General features: G+C 31.9%; 2 protein-coding genes across 5 annotated transcripts; both read right to left on the bottom strand.

Moving 5' to 3' along the window:
- Positions 1–6,276: 6,276 nt before the first annotated feature.
- On the bottom strand, positions 6,277–18,994 carry LOC108912710 (sphingosine kinase 2). 3 transcript variants are annotated; one of them, XM_018718030.2, is made up of 4 exons: positions 18,559–18,994; positions 17,978–18,513; positions 13,565–14,066; positions 6,277–9,547 (listed from the first exon to the last, which is right to left on the bottom strand). In XM_018718030.2, the coding sequence occupies exons 1-4, from the start codon at positions 18,689–18,691 to the stop codon at positions 9,006–9,008; spliced, it is 1,713 nt and encodes a 570-aa protein (XP_018573546.1). In that variant the 5' UTR covers positions 18,692–18,994; the 3' UTR covers positions 6,277–9,005. The 3 variants fall into 3 exon arrangements, with proteins under 3 accessions (XP_018573546.1, XP_018573548.1, XP_018573545.1); XM_018718032.2 differs by having other exon boundaries at positions 18,830–18,994; XM_018718029.2 differs by having other exon boundaries at positions 17,978–18,994.
- Positions 16,291–17,326, bottom strand: LOC108912711. Of its 2 annotated transcripts, XM_018718033.1 has the most exons (3): positions 17,025–17,326; positions 16,486–16,717; positions 16,291–16,418 (listed from the first exon to the last, which is right to left on the bottom strand). In XM_018718033.1, exons 2-3 carry the CDS (start codon positions 16,680–16,682, stop codon positions 16,301–16,303), a joined length of 315 nt encoding a protein of 104 aa, XP_018573549.1. In that variant the 5' UTR covers positions 16,683–16,717; positions 17,025–17,326; the 3' UTR covers positions 16,291–16,300. The 2 variants fall into 2 exon arrangements, with proteins under 2 accessions (XP_018573549.1, XP_018573550.1); XM_018718034.1 differs by lacking the exon at positions 17,025–17,326 and having other exon boundaries at positions 16,486–16,745.
- Positions 18,995–19,197: the final 203 nt, after the last annotated feature.

Raw genomic sequence — 19,197 nt, 5'->3', positions numbered from 1 at the left:
TTGAATAAACTTCTTTCATTACAAACATTTACGTTTTAGTTTACATTAATTAATTAAGCTAGTAGAGAAGTAAATTAATAATCAAGTAAATTGCTTAATTTTTCTTTTGAGTAAATGATCTAGTAGGTGATACACTGAGCATGTAGATAAAAGTGACATTCACCAGTGATAAATGGAGATGAATACACTGTTGAACCAGTTAAGATTGCTCTGTTACTAATGAACTAGCGAAATGGATGTTAATATAATAATTATAATAAACATACTTTATTGGATAAAGCAAATGGCCATCGATTCAAGTCTTTCAGCCACAAGCTAATGATATCACAAAAAAATTGCATTTACTGAATATGTGGAAAGAAGTTTAGATTTAGAACATAATTTTTACAGGATGTTACAATATTACGTATACATGGAACTTCCACAATTTTTGGAGTGAAAATAAGATTTAACTAAATTTATCTGTATCTAAAGTTGCCACATTTAGCCATTCTAAAACGCTTTACCGGATTTAGAAATTTGCTACATTATTACAGTGGAACCTAATAAAACTAATTATTGCAAGCCACTGTTAAGATAACCGATTTGTTTGGATAATTAAATTTGAAATGCAAACATATAGGAAATCTTTATTTAATAGATTAGTGCAACTCAAAATACATTATTTGGTGTAATAAACTAAACATAACATGTTACACTTTAAAAAAATCTGTAATCTTCCGTTGAGTTTCTAATCTTTTTGCTGTGTTCTTCATCTGATCGAAAAGAAGTTTGTGGCAAGACTTCCATTATTCTTCGCCCATGCCATACTCACTGAATATTTAAGGTTTCTCTTATTATTCTGATGTGTAAAACCCATTCCTGGAGTTCAATTGCGATTCTCCCGACTAACCTTGTATATGTATCGAAAATGTTTTGGCAATAACTAATAAAATAGTTCTTGCTAAATTGTTAAAAATACAAAAATTTTATGACAGAGAAAACTGGAAAAACACTTATCTGTTTGATAAAATAGGAATTGAAGTTGTCAAATTACATACCAAAAAGATTTGAGCATACAGAATTCAGAACTTATCCAAATAAAATTTTCGAATGTACAGGGAACTCTTTCAGATATGATTTTATAAAAAAAAAATCAAAAAGAACAGTTCAAAAATGATTTAAAAATACACTTTTACACGGCACTGGAAACTGGTCCACTGTAAAATCTCACCTTGCGCAAGACAAAGCATGCCATAGGTAACAGGCACGGCTATTTTATATCATCAAATTGAACTCCTTTTGCTGCTATTGTTTTTATTAATTAATAAAATTAATTTAAGGTTTTAATTAATAAAATAATTTGACATACCTGATGTTACAACTGTTCAAAATTTTTTCCACCGATGTGTAACCACATTTGGGCCCCATCTCACCCAGTTTCTACGAACTAACACAAATGTTGTCTTGCATTTTTGACACTGGAAAAACTAATGTCAACACTATCGCAAAAACATTGATACTGATTTCAGTATTCGGAATCGCCTGTGGTCACGTGGAGAGACAGCACATTGTGCACAGCGCACAACGCGGATCATGCTAAAGGCTAACAGTAGCCCAGCGATGTAAAGGTTGAAAATACTACAACTTCGATAATTTTCTTCTGGGAAACTATAAGGATTTTACAAAAATTTGTTGGATAAGTTGTGAATCACCCTGTAAGGGTACATAGGGACTGTAAGTATACATATATAGTAGTAGTACAGTACATATTTGGAAGAAAATGAAGCAAATTTTTTTTTGCTAATTTTAAAACTTTGTAGGGGTTAAATGAAGTGAGGTAAGGTAGCATCTTTTTTGACCTCAATAATCTTGGAAGTGATATTAACACGGAATATTGGGACATCCAGGTCCTCATATTATGTCTGTTGTAATAAATTATTTCAAATAAGTTTTTGTTTTGAAGCTCTTAAAAACACATAAGTAGATAAAGATTTTATTTAACAAATAGAATATTTTAGGCAACAACATAAAAATACTTACTATTAGACTAAATCTTACTAAAAATGTTATCACAATTTGTGAAGACAAGTAATAACAAATGTATAAATTCATATTAATTAATAAGAAATACAAGGTATTCTTGAAGTACATTCCAATAGTAAACAAAGGATGTGTTTTTGATTATAGTTTATTTAAGAGAAACAATTTCCTATGAACATATGTCTCAAACAGTCTAGTTTTCGAGTTACAAGATGTTAAATTTTAGAAAATACTTTTTATCATATCTTTACACTTTGAAAAAAGTGCTTTCATATTTTCTTCCATTATAGAAAAATACTCATTTTTTTATTCATAGCACTCACTTTCTCTGAAAATGGTTTAAAATTATTTACAAAATGATGAAAAATGTAACACCGTAACTAAATTAGGCTGTTCAGGATATATGTTTAAATAGATTTCCTTTTTTAACTAAAGAATCACTCCTCCTTTTATTATCAGATCATACTTAGGCATACACTGTATAAACCTGTAAAGCTAAGGTAAATAAGTAGGAAAGGGATTTTGTATTCAGAGATACCCATCTAGGACACCTTTAAAACCCACAAAAAATCAATAAAACATATCTTAATTGTAAGAAAAATATTTGTCACATATGGTTCATATTTCTTCATTCTTGTGTATATTCATGTCATTTCTTCATGTATATATTTAAAAAAAATAAATGCACAATATGGATATAGAACAGAACACCTTAATGAAATCATAGTGTTTTAATGTAGTATAACTAGGAATATTGCACATCCATATTGTATTTTCTACCATGGGCATGATATACAGGGTGTTCTCTTTAAACCTTCTCAATTTCTCAGTTTTCCTGTGTTCTCAATTTCCCTACATGAAAAACAAATAACAAACTTCTATAAAAAAATATCGTGTACTGCATCTAAATAGCTACTGTTCTGAGTGTAGAAGACATCTTTAAATTTTTCAGTAACAACTTTGGAAAGTGGTCCATGTGAAAAACCATTCAATTCCGAACGTTTGATATACAGGGTGTCAAGAAGTTCCGTTCGAATAATCCAGAAAACATGAAGAATTTGTCATATGAACATAGGTCCGCAAATCAATCCTAAAGGTGTTATGACGGTTCAAAAATTGGGTTTTTATAATATTAGATAACAGAAAAGAACGTATTAACAAAATAGAGAACAAGTTACAAGTGTTGAAAGAGTGTTCCATTCATCCCAATACTGCTGTCTAAACGGCACCTCATTGCTAGTCTAACTAGCTGCTTATTCCATATTTCTTGAAAATAATCTATGACCTGCTGTTCCAGTTGCTATAGATTGTCAACAGGAACTGAATAAACTAATTGTTGGACTACTTCCGTTGGGGCTATTTGAACCCCAATGGAAGTAATCCAACAGGTTTAAATCTGGTGAACAAAGTAGCCACGCAATGGGCTAAAACTGCTCAATACATACGGTCTGGATAAGTTTGATTTAAATAGTCTGGAACTAAGACACTGTAATGGGCTGGAGTGCCATCATGCATGAGAAATGCTTCTGCTCTTAATCTGATGGGTACATCTTCAAGCAAATCTGGTAAAGTGTTTATCAAAACATTCAAATATGCGTATATAAAATGTATGTCAGTCATTTCTTCTAATGAATATTCCATTATTTTTAAAACTCGAATAATACAATAGTTTTTGACAAACATGTCAAATAAATAGATTTCTATATCAACTGTAAGCATACCTGACGATTTTTAATTTAAATATAGTGATGCCATAAACTCCTTAATGTTTTTATTCAAACAGAACTTATTGAGAGTTTACGTATTATTTTTATAGAGCCTTTTTTTTCTCAAAATAACACCGTTAGAACTGATTTGCAGAGCTATGTTTATGTGGAAAAATTTTTTTGTAGAATCACCCCTGAAATTATTTTCACGGAATTTCTGGATACCCTTTATAAAGTTTTTGAAAAATTTTTGGTTCTTGGGTGCTTTGGAATGTTTATAGTTCTGCTTCTATTCAGCTCTTTGTGTGACGGGAAATTATTTATCTTTGGTTTTGATTATTTTAAATTTTTTTAAGTTATGTTATTATTTTCACGATTAAATTCTACTGCTTAAATATGTAATTTATTAAATAAGTATTGTAAAATAATGACAATTATACAGTTATCATGATTGTCATTTGAAATAACGATTTTTTTTTTATTTCAGAAAAATAAAGAAAGTTTCATTAAATATTAAATTGAAATGAAAAAAAATTCTAAAGCACACAAAACTTATTTTCGCAATAATCAATATAATTTTTTGTTCTTTAAAAAAATATGTTCAGGTTCGTATATCTTCATTATTATTTTCTGGAAATTATTTATATTACAGCAATTGGTGCAAATTGAATAGTTTTTCATGATCACTTCCTAAAGTTCCTATAATTGAAAAAGTTCTTTAGATTTGCTACACCATCAATAGCAGTATAAATAGAATTTCGTTTGGATCCAAATTTGAAGTCATTTATAGGAACTACACAACATTTTTTTACAGAACTTAGATAACTCTTATATAAGGATGTTTTAACGGAACACTCTGTAATATCAGCTGTAATTCTCATGTCAACCAATAATGTAAATTACAATAAAACTAAACCTATCAGTACTGGTGACGATATTAACTTGTACTTGTGATAAGCTGCAATCTTAGGATTTTATTGCTTATATGAATCTACAGTATGGCCATTAGAGATGTGCAAATACTATCTATTCGTTACTTAGTATTCAATATTTGTAGAGTATCGAAAATATCGATACTCAATTGAAAAAGTAATCGTTACTAAGTATCGATAATAGAAGTTTACCAGAGATAGCACCAAACTATTGGGTCGATAGTATCGGAGTGTCCGTCGATGTCGATAACGCTCGATCTTGATCTCCACGCGATTTCGATAGTTTGTTTGTTTATTATTTTTCTGGGACTTGCATATATATAAATGACTATATAGGGGGGGGGGACTTGTGACGTGACTAGTAGGGTGAGATGGACGAATAGTTTTTGTTATTTATTATACTTATTTTTTATATACTTTTTTTACCAAAATATAAAATATTTTTAATAAATATCTGTGTATAGTTTATTTATTTTTAATACATTTTAAGATAAAATGATATACAATAATTAACGTAAATATAATTCTATTGAACACTAAGAGTAGCCAACGGGTCCTACTCAAATAAATAAGAAATGAAATATATCAGTAATCAGTAGGTCTCAATATTCAACGCTCTGATATGCGATGCGTAGTTACTACTTAGCACTCTTAGTAGTAACGCGAAAGCAAATTCATAGGAATCGTAAGTATCAAGTATCAGTTTGGGTAACGAATACAAAGTACCGAATACTCATCTGAAAAGTATCAATATCGATTCGTTACTTAAAAGTATCGGTATTGCACATGTCTAATGGCCATGATTACACTGGATTGAACATTTTTTTTTTTTTTTCAATTTATAGGAACATAATTCTTTTTAACTAATAATATTGTAGGAAACAACTACTCTCCAGGCTATAGGCCCTATCCAGCATTAAATTACATCCACAATAACTAGTAAACAGCTAATATCATTTGTCATATATGATATATACTTTGTAGGTTATATCTCGCTCACAAAAAGATTATTGATACATTTTGCTTGTTCTTAAAGGGCCTTTTACACAGTCAAAGAAATTGATAAATTTTTTGACCGTTAATTAATTGTTAGGACAGCTTTCCATGAGAATATTTTTTTATACAAAATTTGTGTTCACACTTGATGCTAGCAATATATTCACAAAGAAATTGTAATAAGACGCTCTAATTTTTCAACAATTTTTAGTGGATTCTGGTTTCAATTTAATTTAAAGATATAATGCCAATCATGTTTATAATAATATAATTTTTATTATTTTTGTGGGGACAACTTCTCCTAGAAGTTCAATAATAGTTAAATAAGAGAATAGCAACAGATACAGAAGAAATTGATGGTTATACAGTTTGGGTTTTTATCAACAATTCTAAATTGTACATTTTTTATAACCTAGAAGTAGATTCTGTATTCTGATATTTTAAATTTGCCCTTACTTTTAATTCCGGGTTAACGGCGACCTTGAATGCTGTATTTTCAGGTTAAAAAGTATCAAACTAGAAAATTATTTATAAACTAATTTTCAACCAAGTTTAAAATTTTTATTTATCTCTTAAAAACATGGACATATCCTTCTTTATACAAATAAAGAAGGAGTTGTTGGATACCATAAAAAACAGCCAAACTGAAATACACTGCGTTTTTTTTTTATTTTCACTAAACAGATTCTGTCTTTTCTATTTCAATTTATCTACAAATGGAAATTCTGAAACTTTTAACTCCGAATGACTTTCTTTAATACTATTTCATCAATGTTGATAATTAGGCATATCCACAAAGAGTACTGAGACTCGGATGCTCTGTGGTTTTTGTTTTCGACAAAGTTGGCAACACTTCATTCAAGGCCAAGGTGTTAAGAGCATAAAGCACGCTCATTTGTCTTAGTCAGTTGAGAACTGTTGTTGTAGTGGTGTGTTGAAGCGAGTGCCGCTATTCCAAATCCCGTTATCTGTGAAGTGAGGAGCACAATCCGGTTTCTTTTTGCAAAGGGAAAGGTGCCATAACCAGATTTTTAATGAAATCAGAACTGTTTATAGGGGTGGTGTGATGAATCAAACTAATGTGTACAAGTGGTGTCGTGTGTATAAAGCTGGTAGAATGAATGTTCATACTGAACAAAGCAATGGGCTTCCCACAATTGTGACGGATGAGACGGTGAACAAGATCGAAGAAATGGTTCCACAAATCTCCAGATCTCTTCTGCATGAAGTCATTACCGAAACACTTGGTTATCGAAAATTGTGTGCCAGGTGGGTACCAAAACAGCTCACGGATCAACACAAAGCCGATAGAATTGCATCTTCACGGGAATTTTTTGCACGCTTTAAGTGGAAGATGAACAAACGTGGGTGACCCACTACACCCTCACACGAAAAGACAATGGACATATCCTTTATACAAATAAAGCAGGAGTTGTTTGCATACCATAAAAATGCAGCCAAACTGAAATACACTGTTTTTTTTTCACTAAACAGATTCTGTCTCTTCTATTTCAATTTATCCACAAATAGAAATTCTGGAACTTTTAACTCCGAACAACTTTCTTTAATACCATTTTCTCAATGTCGATAATTACGAGGCATATCCACAAAGAGTACTGAGACTCGGATGCTTTGTGGTTTTTGTTTTCAATAAAGTTGACAACACTTTATTCAAGGCCAAGGTGTTACGAGCATAACGCACACTCATTTGTCTTAGTCAGTTGAGAACTGTTGTTGTAGTGGTGTGTTGAAGCGAGTGCCGCGATTCCAAATCCCGTCACCTGTGAAGTGAGGAGCATAATCCGGCTTTTTGCAAAGGGAAAGGCGCCATACCATATTTTTAACAAAATCAGAACTGTTTATAAGGGTGGTGTGATGAATCATACTAATGTGTTCAAGTGGTGTCGTTAGTATAAAGCTGGCAGAATGAATGTTCATATTGAACAAAGCAATGGGCTTCCCACAATTGTGACAGATAAGACGATGAACAAGATCGAGGAAATGCTTCCACAAATCTCCAGATCTCTTCTGTATGAAGTCATTACCGAAACACTTGGTTATCGAAAATTATGTGCCAGGTGGGTATCAAAACAGCTCATGGATCAACACAAAGCCGACAGAATTGCTTCTTCACGGGAATTTTTTAAGCGCATCAATATAGTGGCGACATCCATCTTCACCATCAGCGAAAAAATTCAAAACCGTTGTTTCGGCCCGAAAAATCACGGCAACTGTCTTTTGGAACCATAAAGGGATTCTCCACATTGACTTTTTGCCCCAGGGGAGAACAATTAATGCTGCATGGTACTGTGAAACCCTGAAAACATCACGGAAGGCGATACAAAACAAAAGAAAGAGAATGTTAACGAAGGGAATCTCCACACAGCCATAAAGCAACTCTTGGTTGGAATATCATTAACCACCCCGCTCACAGCCTGGCCTAGCACCTTCTAATTTTCATCTTTTCTCTTCTTTGAAGGTGTTTAAGGATAAAGAAATGTTTTCTACCGACGATGAGTTTCACAAAGTGCATCGAGATTGAAGGCGACTACGTCAAAAAATAGTGTTTGATGAAAATTGAGTACTCTGTGGATATGACTCGTATAATGATTCAGATTCTTTTCATTTTGTGAACATTCTCTTCATGGCAACCTTATTTCAAAAACAAGCAAATTTTTTTGTCAAGAATTATGTTTACTATAAAATCTTAGTACTCTAACCGTGCATATACTGTTGCTGTATTTTATTGCAGTAGCGATACATGAAAAATAAAAATTTTGCTTATTAAAAATACTTGAAAATGAATCAACTTTTGATGTAAAAACATCTTTTTTTAACAATACTCTAAATTTTAAGTGTTAATGTTGGATTTCAACGTTTGTTAATTTAACTAGTTTGGCATAAATTTTAGTCGAGCTAATCTCATTAATATCTTAATCTTCAGGCAATGTTACAAATAAAATTTGAATCACTTCTTATATTGGCCATGATATGTTAAATAAATTTGTTATTTTTCGCAACAATCGCAATCGCAACAATTTCCTAGCTGGTTGCCACGTCGCCGGTTTAAACTTCTTGACTGACAACGTGGCAACTGCCAAGCTAAAATCATCGAAGAAATATATTTCGATTGTTAAAATTGTTTTAAAAATTGTCTAGAAAGTGAACAGGTGAAAATATCATATATTGGCATTTCTCTATACAACAGAAACAATTTTTTACAATCTAATATATAAAAATTTCAAGCCTAACAAATACTATCAAGCCTAATAAGAAGAGGCTCAAAAGTAGACAAAATCACAACCTTAGATTTCATTTTAAAATTATCAGTATAAATGGAATGTTCTGATCAAGGAATCATAATCCTCCCTAGCTGAGGGAAAATTTCAGCTTGAATAGGACCATACTCGACGTGTTCCCCATCTACCGTCATGTATCCCGTCTCAGTTATATCGGGCTCGATCCTAAAAGCACTGACAGGTATGAGTTCTATAGGCCCCTCTGAATGTGACGAAGCGTGGGCGCCCGTACTGAGGCCCAAGAGAAAATGCAACAATTGAGATCTGCTTGCTCCCGCGTGAACAATAAGTAACCATATTTTCCCATCATTTAATCTTGCCTCGGGAGCAAATAAGCAGTCTTCGCCTAAATGACTTTGATAAGATGCATGTACCATGACAAATCTTCCTGAGATGCACTTCCAAGAGGTAGGCAACGGTGCTGGTAAACACGGTATTTGGGGAGCGGGACCATACATTATGGGTTTCTCTGCAGAACTGGTCGGCTCGCCAACTCCACTGTCTGTGGTAGACTGATACGAGCTTCCAGTCGCTGAGAAATATGCACTTCTGCGTGAATTAGCACTATACCAGGAGTCAACTCTTTGTCTGCCTGAAATATGAAAATATCTTTTTTTTACAGTTTGGAAGAGAATAACACACAAAGTTATTTTTTGTCTGTCTAATCTACATTTTTGAATACAATGTTGGTTTCAAGCATTTTTTTTGTTTCTTGTGCTATGGATTTTGATTAATAAAGGATGTTTAAAAATTTTGCTTTTAAATTGCTCATCCAAATATTAAACTAAATTCTGGAACACTGTATTTCAATCAAATTAATAACAAAATTTATTTTTTTTATTCAAAATTCATAGCAATTATAAAAATTTGACGAGAAAAAATATATTAAAATCATTTTGGTGTTACAAAATGCGAGTCAGTTAAGCACAGTGCTGGATTTACACTAGGGGCTAGTGCAAAATTCGGGGCAGAATTTTTTTTTTGCGCTATCAAAAATGCTTCAAAAAGTGTGCATTTACAAATAAAAATAAATAGAATCAATTTATATATTTATCTAAAAACAAAAATGATTGTAAAATCATCTATATACAGTACGCGCCTAAAGTATGGAATAAATTCAGTAAAAACGAACAAATTTTTTTTGGGAAAAATCCTCGAACAGGTTGATTTTTAATTTAAAAAATACATATTTTAGCATAAAAGGCGATTTTCAACCATCATTTGTTTTCGAGTAATGACTTCAGCATTTTTTTTAAATAGCAACCCCCTATTTTTTTCTTGATTCTGAAAGATCATTTCATTGTCGATCCGACAGTATTAAAATGTTGCCATCTTACATAGGAAAGTTTTCGAGTAAATGACGATTGAATGTTAGAAAACGTAAATTTTATTCATTAAAAAAATAACAATTCCTATGTCAAGCAAATACAATTCATTAAGTTTTCTACCTAAATTAAGTGTTCGAATTGCCACCCACCGACTTCTTGACAATACGCAAGTCTGTGTAGAAATTCTTCTTGCACATTATGAATTATTTCTGGGGTAACTCTGTGTATTTCATCTATAATACAATTTTGGAGTTCTTCTAAATTATGTGGTCTATTAACGTACACTTTGGACTTTAAGTAGCCCCATAAGAAATAGTCCAGGGGTGTAAGATCTGGGGATCTCGCGGGCCATTCTATCGGTCCTCGTCTGCCGATCCACCTCCTAGGAAAACAATTGTCCAGAAAATCTCGAACAGGGCGCGCATAGTGCGGAGGTGCACCGTCTTGCTGAAACCATATGGTGTCATCAGGAATATCAGGGTCATTATCGTTAGGAAAAATTACTGCAAGCGCTGGAACAAGGTCATTTTGTAAAAACTCTAAATATCTTTCTCCTGTAAGGGTTCCTTCAAAGAAGAAAGGCCCTACTATTCTGTTGTCAACTATTCCAGCCCACACATTTAATTTCTGTGGGTGTTGGGTATGTGTCTTTGCCATCCAATGAGGATTTTCCCGACTCCAATACCTGCAAGTTTGACGGTTCACTGTACCATTGAGACAAAACGTGGCCTCGTCTGAAAAAAGTATTTGCCGGTGTAAATCTCTATTTACTTGACATAAATCCATCATAATTTCACAAAAGTGTAAGCGGCGGTCGGGATCGTCTTCATTGAGTTCCTGCACAAGTTGAATTTTGTAGGGATGATATTTTTCCTGCCTCAGGATACGTAGCACTGTGGTCTGACTAATTTCATTGTTTAATGCAACCAATCGTGAAGTATTATGAGGATTATCTACCATACTTATCAAAATGTTCTGTTTGTGATCTTCACTAACGCTTGGACGTCCAGGTTTTGGAATATGTACAACATTGCCAGTTTCTCTAAATTTAGATTCTTACTGATTGTTGATACGGTGATCTGGATGTTTTTCATTAAATAAATCGCAAACTTCCTGCTGTGTTCTAGTCTTATCCCCGATTCCGATAAGAATTAAAATTTCAATTCTTTGTGTGACAGTTAAATGTGCCATAATATTTTAAATTCAACAATAATTTTTATATCCCTTACAATACTTAGAAAGTGGGTATGACAGTGATACTTTGTAAAGATTTACACCTACGTGATCCATAAAAAACTTCAGGCATTTCGGAAAACTAAATTTGATAACATTTTTGCTTTATTTTAATTGATTTGGATTTTCTAACATTCAATCGTCATTTACTCGAAAACTTTCCTATGTAAGATGGTAACATTTTAATACTGTCGGATCGACAATGAAACGATCTTTCAGAATCAAGAAAAAAATAAGGGTTTGCTATTTAAAAAAAATGTCGATGACCATTACTTGAAAACAAATGACGGTTGAAAATCGCCTTTTATGCTAAAAAAATTTGTTTCGTTTTTACTGAATTTATTCCATACTTTAGGCGTGTAGTGTATAATTTATATAACAATATAAAATATGCAATACGCTATTATATAAAATTATATATATTTTTTTTCCTGGTGATTATTTTAGTTCAAACTACGCCCTGCGAAATGCATAAGTTGCTGTTTTCTCATTCTGCCACCTGCATTCCAATTCGCAGTTCTTTTATTTATATAACTCTATTTACATATGACGTTTATACGAATCTAACCTGTGCATAATTTACAAAGATGAGTGACGGACGGGGAAAGTTAAGCGGATTTGCGTATTGAAAGCACGCTTTGAAGAAAAATAAAACAGAGGAAGAAATATTATCTAAAACTCCTAAATGAGATGGATTTTTCACAAAAAAGGAAGGTACAGAAACAAAGCTGATTAATGATCGCATCAATTCAGAACAAGGAAGTACCTATGTGGAAGTTTAGCCATCTTATGCATTGAATTAGAGTTGCTTCAACGATTGGATTGTGAAGATTTACTTGACCAATTTGCAAATCAAAAAGTCAGGCGCGTTTGTCTCTGAAAATATGTATTCTGTATCTCAATTTATGTGTCATTATAATTTATGATTTTTAATATGACAAAGAATGTTTCTTGTGTATGTAATCACTGTAATCATAATAAAAATATTTTCAACAACAAATCAATTATTTTATTTATTTAAAAAAAAAATCTGAAAATCAGTTGACCTTTCAGGCCATCTCCCAAATTTTTCGTTATTTTCGAGTTCAAAGCACTCGAAAACATACGCAATTGCAAGTAATTGAGCTCTTAGACCTTAAAAATCCGATAATTGTTTCAAATTACTTTTTTTTAATATTTGGGCAGATATACTTTTTAAATTAATCAACCGGTTGAGGTAAGATCCACAGCATTTGTTAACGTTTTTAAAGCACAAACAGATAGCTGAGTACCAAATCTCGATTTCACTAGAAATTCGAATGTCGTTTCAAAAGAAAAAAAACTTTTTCCGAAAATTTTCGTCAACAATATTCTCGAACGGATCAACTGATTTTCATATGATTTACAGAATTCGGCGTAGTTTTTTGAGCTCAAAACGTTGAGATCTGATGAATACTCGATTTTCGAAAATCGGCCTGAAATCAATAAAATTAGTGGTTTTTATAGCGGAAAGTCAAAAAGTATTCTGAACTCTTATCCATTTTGTCTAGAATATGGGTAATGGGGCGGCATTTTTTACGGTGCCCAGGACGGCACTAAGGGAAAATCCAACACTTAAGCCTTAGGCATAGACATAAAAATAACATCCTGCATGTTACTTTATTGTTATATTTAAGAAACTCAAACAAGTAAAGACATGTACCAAATAGCAAGTTTAAGGTAAAATGTTTTTAACGTGATACTAAAAAATTAAAGTTAAATTGGTTTAAATCTTATTTTTGATCCCTGTATAAGATGAGATAGTTCTTTTAAAAACGAATAAAACATTTTTTTTAAAGAACAAAATTTTAGTTTAAATTTTTATCGAATTTGAAGATCTATACAAAAACAGTCCTATTTTTCAGCAACCATGATGACTTTTAAATGCAAATCTAATACTTTTGTATCATTGGATTCCCCTATCTTTTCCTAATTTTATGGTGTAGCATATGTTACTGTTTTGTGATATTGTATGTAAATATCAGTGAATTTTTTTATTTTTTATAGTATCAATATCAGTAATTACTTACCAGTTTGAGTTTCTAAATGAACTTCTGATGGTAGATCTAAATTACTACCACAAGCACTCCCTAAAGTCTCTTTAGGTTCGGTTTCCGGGACATCAGCAGGCAAATACCATAATTTTCCGCCATAGCTACGAAGACCAATCAATCTGGCCACTGACCAGATTGTGAATCTTTGACCTCCTAACATTCTAAATCTTTCACTTTCGATGTCAATATCTGAAAGTAAACCCCATCCTACTGAAAGAAAAGAGAACATAATCTGAGATGTAGTTTCAACTCTGACGAGGTCCATAGTGGTCTGATTGTTTCTAACAGCTGCAAGTGCCGATGGTAATGTTGGAGAGGGCAGCCACGGTTCGGAGCAATGGTGGGCTATACTTCGTGCTAACCCATTACCAGATCCTCCAGGAACTACCCCTATTGGAATTGATCTTATTATTTCTGACCAATCCCATCGTTCAAAAATACCATTTATGACCTCGTAAATGATTCCATCACCACCAACCTACAAATATATTTTATATTGAGTTCCTTGTATAAAAAGTGAGATGTAAGGATATAACTTCTGTGCGAGAGTAGATAGATTAGATAAAAGGAATGCGAGTTCGTTGGGTAGCAGAGATCTCATAGTGCCAAAACTAACAGTCAGACATAAAAAAGGAAAAGAACAAAATTAGAAATCATGTCTCGTAATCTTTCACCGACATTATTTGTTCGTAAATTAGTTTTTATACATCACCACCATACAGCAAAAAGTTTTGAAGGCAATGAACAAGGATGAATAAACATCATTTAAGAGAAATATTTTTTGATAGCAAATATTAATTATTATTCTAACTGAATTATCAATGAAAATTACTAAAGAAATGTCAATATTTATACATTATAGAATTTATTTGTCCAACAGTGAAATCACCAATTACTGGGCAAAGTACAAAAGAGCATTACATTATATTAAATTGTAATTGGTTTTTACCATTCTAGTTGAAGAACATAATTATTAAAAATCCAATGTATGTAATATATTTTGAGAAATTAAATGCGTCTTGTTTCTTAAAATTTGACTAAAATGGCAGTTAGCTTGTAGCATTAATAGACTACTAGTATTATTCAAAGAATATTTTGATTTTTACTTTTATATGTAAATTTTTTTGAAATTTGATAAAAGCCGCTTTACAGTCCACAATTCCTTCTGCAATGACTTGCAGCAAGCCCTTTCACTTGCAATACCTTTCCGGAAATTTTGACTCACGGTTTGTTTTACAGTTGTCAATTCGCAAATGCAATAGAAGCGATACCAACACTTAAAACTGAATGCACACTACCAGTTTATCCAAATATAAAAATTGACAAGTACCATAACCTATAAAATAAAGATTTTACTGATGTCAGTCTCAATCTACAAGTGAAAATGAAAACCTTGAATCGAAAGAAGACAGTTGCAGCTTCAATAATATGTATTATTATTGCTGCTACTATGCTTATGGAAGTCTTGAAAAATGAGCATAAATCACGAAGATGGTGGGTAAGACCATGGCTTAATCAGAGTAGGGGAAATATTTGTTTAATTGATGAATTTACAAAATCTGATCCAGAGAAGTATTTGAATTTTTTAAGAATGAATGAAGAAACATTTCTGACATTGTTGAATAAGATTGAACATAGAATAACAAAAAAGTCATTTTGTCGACAAACCATATCAGCTGCAGATAAACTAATAGTTACATTAAGATATTTAGCTACTGGCGAAAGCATTCGTAGCTTAATGTACAATTATAGAATTTCAGAAAGTGCTATATCACTATTCATTCCAGTAGTATGTGAAGCAATATATAAAGAATTGAAAATCGAATATTTGAAAGTATTTTTTTTTTAGTTTCCATCAACTGCTGCGGAGTGATTAGAAATTTCGAGGGATTTTGAAACAATATGGAATGCTGCAAATGTTATAGGGGCATTAGATGGGAAGCATATTGTAATTAAAGCTCCTAAAGATCAGGGATCTGCATATTTTAATTACAAAAAACAACATAATATAAATAGTCTTATTAGCACTTGTTGATGCAAAATATAACTTCACGTATATAAATGTTGGGATGAATGGCAGATTATCAGATGGTGGGATATTTTGGCAAAGTGATCTGTCAAAAGCTATTGAAAATAACACATTGAATTTTCCTGAAGACAAACCTCTTCCTGGGAGATCAAAACCAGTACCTCATGTTATTGTAGCAGATGCAGCGTTTGTTCTATCAAGTCATATACTTAAACCTTATCCACTCAAAAATATGACGAGAGAACAAAGAATTTTCAATTATAGGTTAAGTAGAGCACGTCGAGTAGTTGAAAATACATTTGGTATATTGGCTAACCGTTTTCGGGTATTGCTAAATACAATAAATTTAAGACCTGAAAAAAGCAAAAATTATTACTGACATGCTGTGCTCTTCACAATTTTTTAAAGAAAGAATTGAGCACTACTTATTTGGGAAATGGTCCAGATAAAACAGACGGTGAAAAGTTTAGGTATCTGTTTGAACTGAGTAGGCAAAACTATGGTAGGCCAAGAAATGAAGCACTTAATGTCAGAGAAGAATTTAAAGAATACTTTGTTGGATGCGGAAGAGTACCATGGCAGGATGAAATTATTTAAGGATTTTTATGTCAGAATAAGAAATAAATTTTTCAATAGTACAAACTTGTTTTTTATTAACATATATGCTAATCAAGGAAAATAGTTTATTTTCTCAAATCTCTCCGTCTTCTCTTCGTGGAAAAGATATTTTGAATAATGTTTTCCTTTAATTCATCTAGAAGTACTTCATCCTCGATTTTCTCTAGTTCGTCTACTATAAATCTGCAATGGAAACATATTACTTATATACAAAAGTATTTTATTTTATTTTCATAATGAAGTAACTTACCGTCCAAACGAAGCATGTTTCAATATACATTGCTCTTGTGCAGGTTCGTCTGTGAAATTCTTTAATGTAGCCAGTGCTGTATCGAGAATACCATTTATTTTATCTTTTTCTGTCTTTCTCTTTCTTTTTCTAGAAAACTCTTCACCTTCACTTCTTGATGGTGTCCTTGATGTTGAAGGAATACAATGGGGCGGCATAACTACTCCTATATCACTTATTTCTCCATCAAATACTATTTTACAAGAAAGATAAAAATTATATTAAACCATTCATTAGTCCCTTCATCATTAAATATTAAAAGATATTAACAGAAAAGGAATCATGGGGGCAAAAATATATCTTTAAGACAGATACAGAAAGCATATCCTAACTTTGTGAACATACAAACATGTGATATTTGAAAAAATTCTGTACACATTTAATTGTTTATTATAAATTTTAACTTACAGAGCCCACTGCCCCAAAACCTAATTTTATCAATAGGGAACATTATTGTTTCTATAATTGCTAACAAAAAAATAATTTATTAATTTACTTACTTCTGGTTCACTTTCTACAGGTACCTGTTCTTTTTCACTTGCTGTAGATACCTCGAGATTAGATTCCCCTTCAGTTACTACACCACTCCCCTGTTGTAAAAATTGTAAATAATCAAAACACCATAATTTTGGTGTATATACATCGTCTGTTGATGCCCTTGACACTTAACTTTTTTTAATTTTGCTAATTTCAGCCAAGTATTGGGTCCTAATGCCATGAATTTTTTTTTATGTCTTCTACGGTTAGATTTGCCAATTTCCGTTCATTAAATTCTCGTGTAATTTTTTCCAGTGCCTCGCTCCTTTTATTTCTGTTATGGAAATTTTCCTGTTTCACTAAATACAAGCAAGGATGCTCTTCATATAACTGTATTAACAAAATTGTAGTCTCTATTCCAGTCAAAACCAGCTCTACAATAACAATAAGGTTAGGTATAATTATTTTGACCTGTGGATTAAAATAACTGCTGAGCAAAACTTACCCTTTGTGACAAGACATTTTATTTTTGCCACAAATACAAAAATAGTACGTTGATATATCTATATAGATTAATACCTACAAAGATTGGTACACCGTGTGCGAAAGATCAACGATCTAATAATACTATAAACACACTGTTATCATTACATTTGAATTTGACAGTTCAGCTTAGGAGCTTTTACGTAGGTGGTAACCATACAAACTACTAAATTATTCCCCAGAATTGCAGAAAAGCTGCAATAAAAATCGAGCACAACCGATATTCCAAAAGTGCAAGAGTCTTTCAGATAGGACAACTTTTGCAATACACTGCTGCTCAGTGCGCATGCCTACGTGCAAGAGACTTGCAACTTGCAGAAAGAATTACAGACTGTAAAGCGACTTTAATAGCACCTAGGTATAGTAGTAACAGGCAATGTATTCTACAATTTTTTTTTTATTAAATTTTTAGATAAAGTAATAAGTTCCTTACCAATACTATACCACTCCACTGATATAAATTGCTACCCCTTACAAATTCTCTAGCAAAATTAGCATGCTTGGTCACGTGTAAATCATAAGGAATTTCTGCTTCCTGTAAAATCGGTGCAACTTTATGTTGAAAAATTTGTTTGCCTTTTCCCGGTCCACTTTTTGGATTGCACAGGACAAGCAGTCTTCTAGTTTCTTTATGTTTATTACTCATCGTAAAATCAGATATACTAATGCTAGTTACATTCTCTCCTTTGATTAACTTTTTTATTACAGTTCTCCATCTTTGTGCTTCCTTATTATTATCTTCATATTTATCAAATGATCTAAATCTCAAGGTAATTATTGTTCTTTCTCGCTTTTTATTTGCACCCTTGGAAGTTTGAAATATGTACGCATAAATATATAAATATGCACTTAGATCAGAGTCATCTAGTTCACCAGAACTTTCTTCTACCACTTCTAAGCTACTAGATCTTGGCATAGATTGGCAAGTACATCCTTTTGTTTGCTTTTTACTTCGTAAACATCTGCAACCTATTATATCACGAATTGGTATTACTTGTTCCTTTATATTTTTACCACTTTCTTTTATTAGACAAAGACCACTTCTTGTTAAACGAACTCGAAAGATACAATTTTTTTTTGTTAAAACATAAAATGTTTCTTCTAAAAGCGTTTTATTTTGATTTGATTCATCAATTTTGATATCCATGTTCGTAAAATAATTGTTCTATTCATAAATAATTTAATATTCGCTCTTTATAAGGTTATTATTAATTGCATTGAGTATTTAAATCTTAAATATTAACGTACACTAATAAAAAATAAACGTAATTAAATAAATCTTAACCTATATATTTCTTTCTCTTCAGGTACTGTAGTAAAATAAAGTGTAATACTTAGTAGTACTGTACATGTACAATAATTATCACAGAACATATCACAAAATAAATTAAAATATTTTTCTTATCATCCACTTAAATTGCGATTTTTATTAACTTCAAAGCAAACTATGTATATACTGGATCGAATAAATAATGAGAATGAGATGACCAGCGAGCTGTTTCTTTTGCAGATTTTGCTACGTCATTATTACATGCACCGCATGTACGTGTTGTGTTAAGGCTAATCCTAAGAATGCGAAAATCTAGATTTTTATACGAATTTTGCAGTTTTGCAAAAAAATAGATTTTAAAGAGTTCTTATGTAATGCGAATT

Source organism: Anoplophora glabripennis, unplaced genomic scaffold (genome assembly GCF_000390285.2).
Source record: "Anoplophora glabripennis isolate ALB-LARVAE unplaced genomic scaffold, Agla_2.0 scaffold668, whole genome shotgun sequence".
In the NCBI taxonomy this organism is placed as follows: Eukaryota; Metazoa; Arthropoda; class Insecta; order Coleoptera; family Cerambycidae; genus Anoplophora; species Anoplophora glabripennis.
The sequence above is the reverse complement of the archived record's forward strand: the minus strand, read 5'-3'. Positions and strand labels throughout refer to the sequence as shown.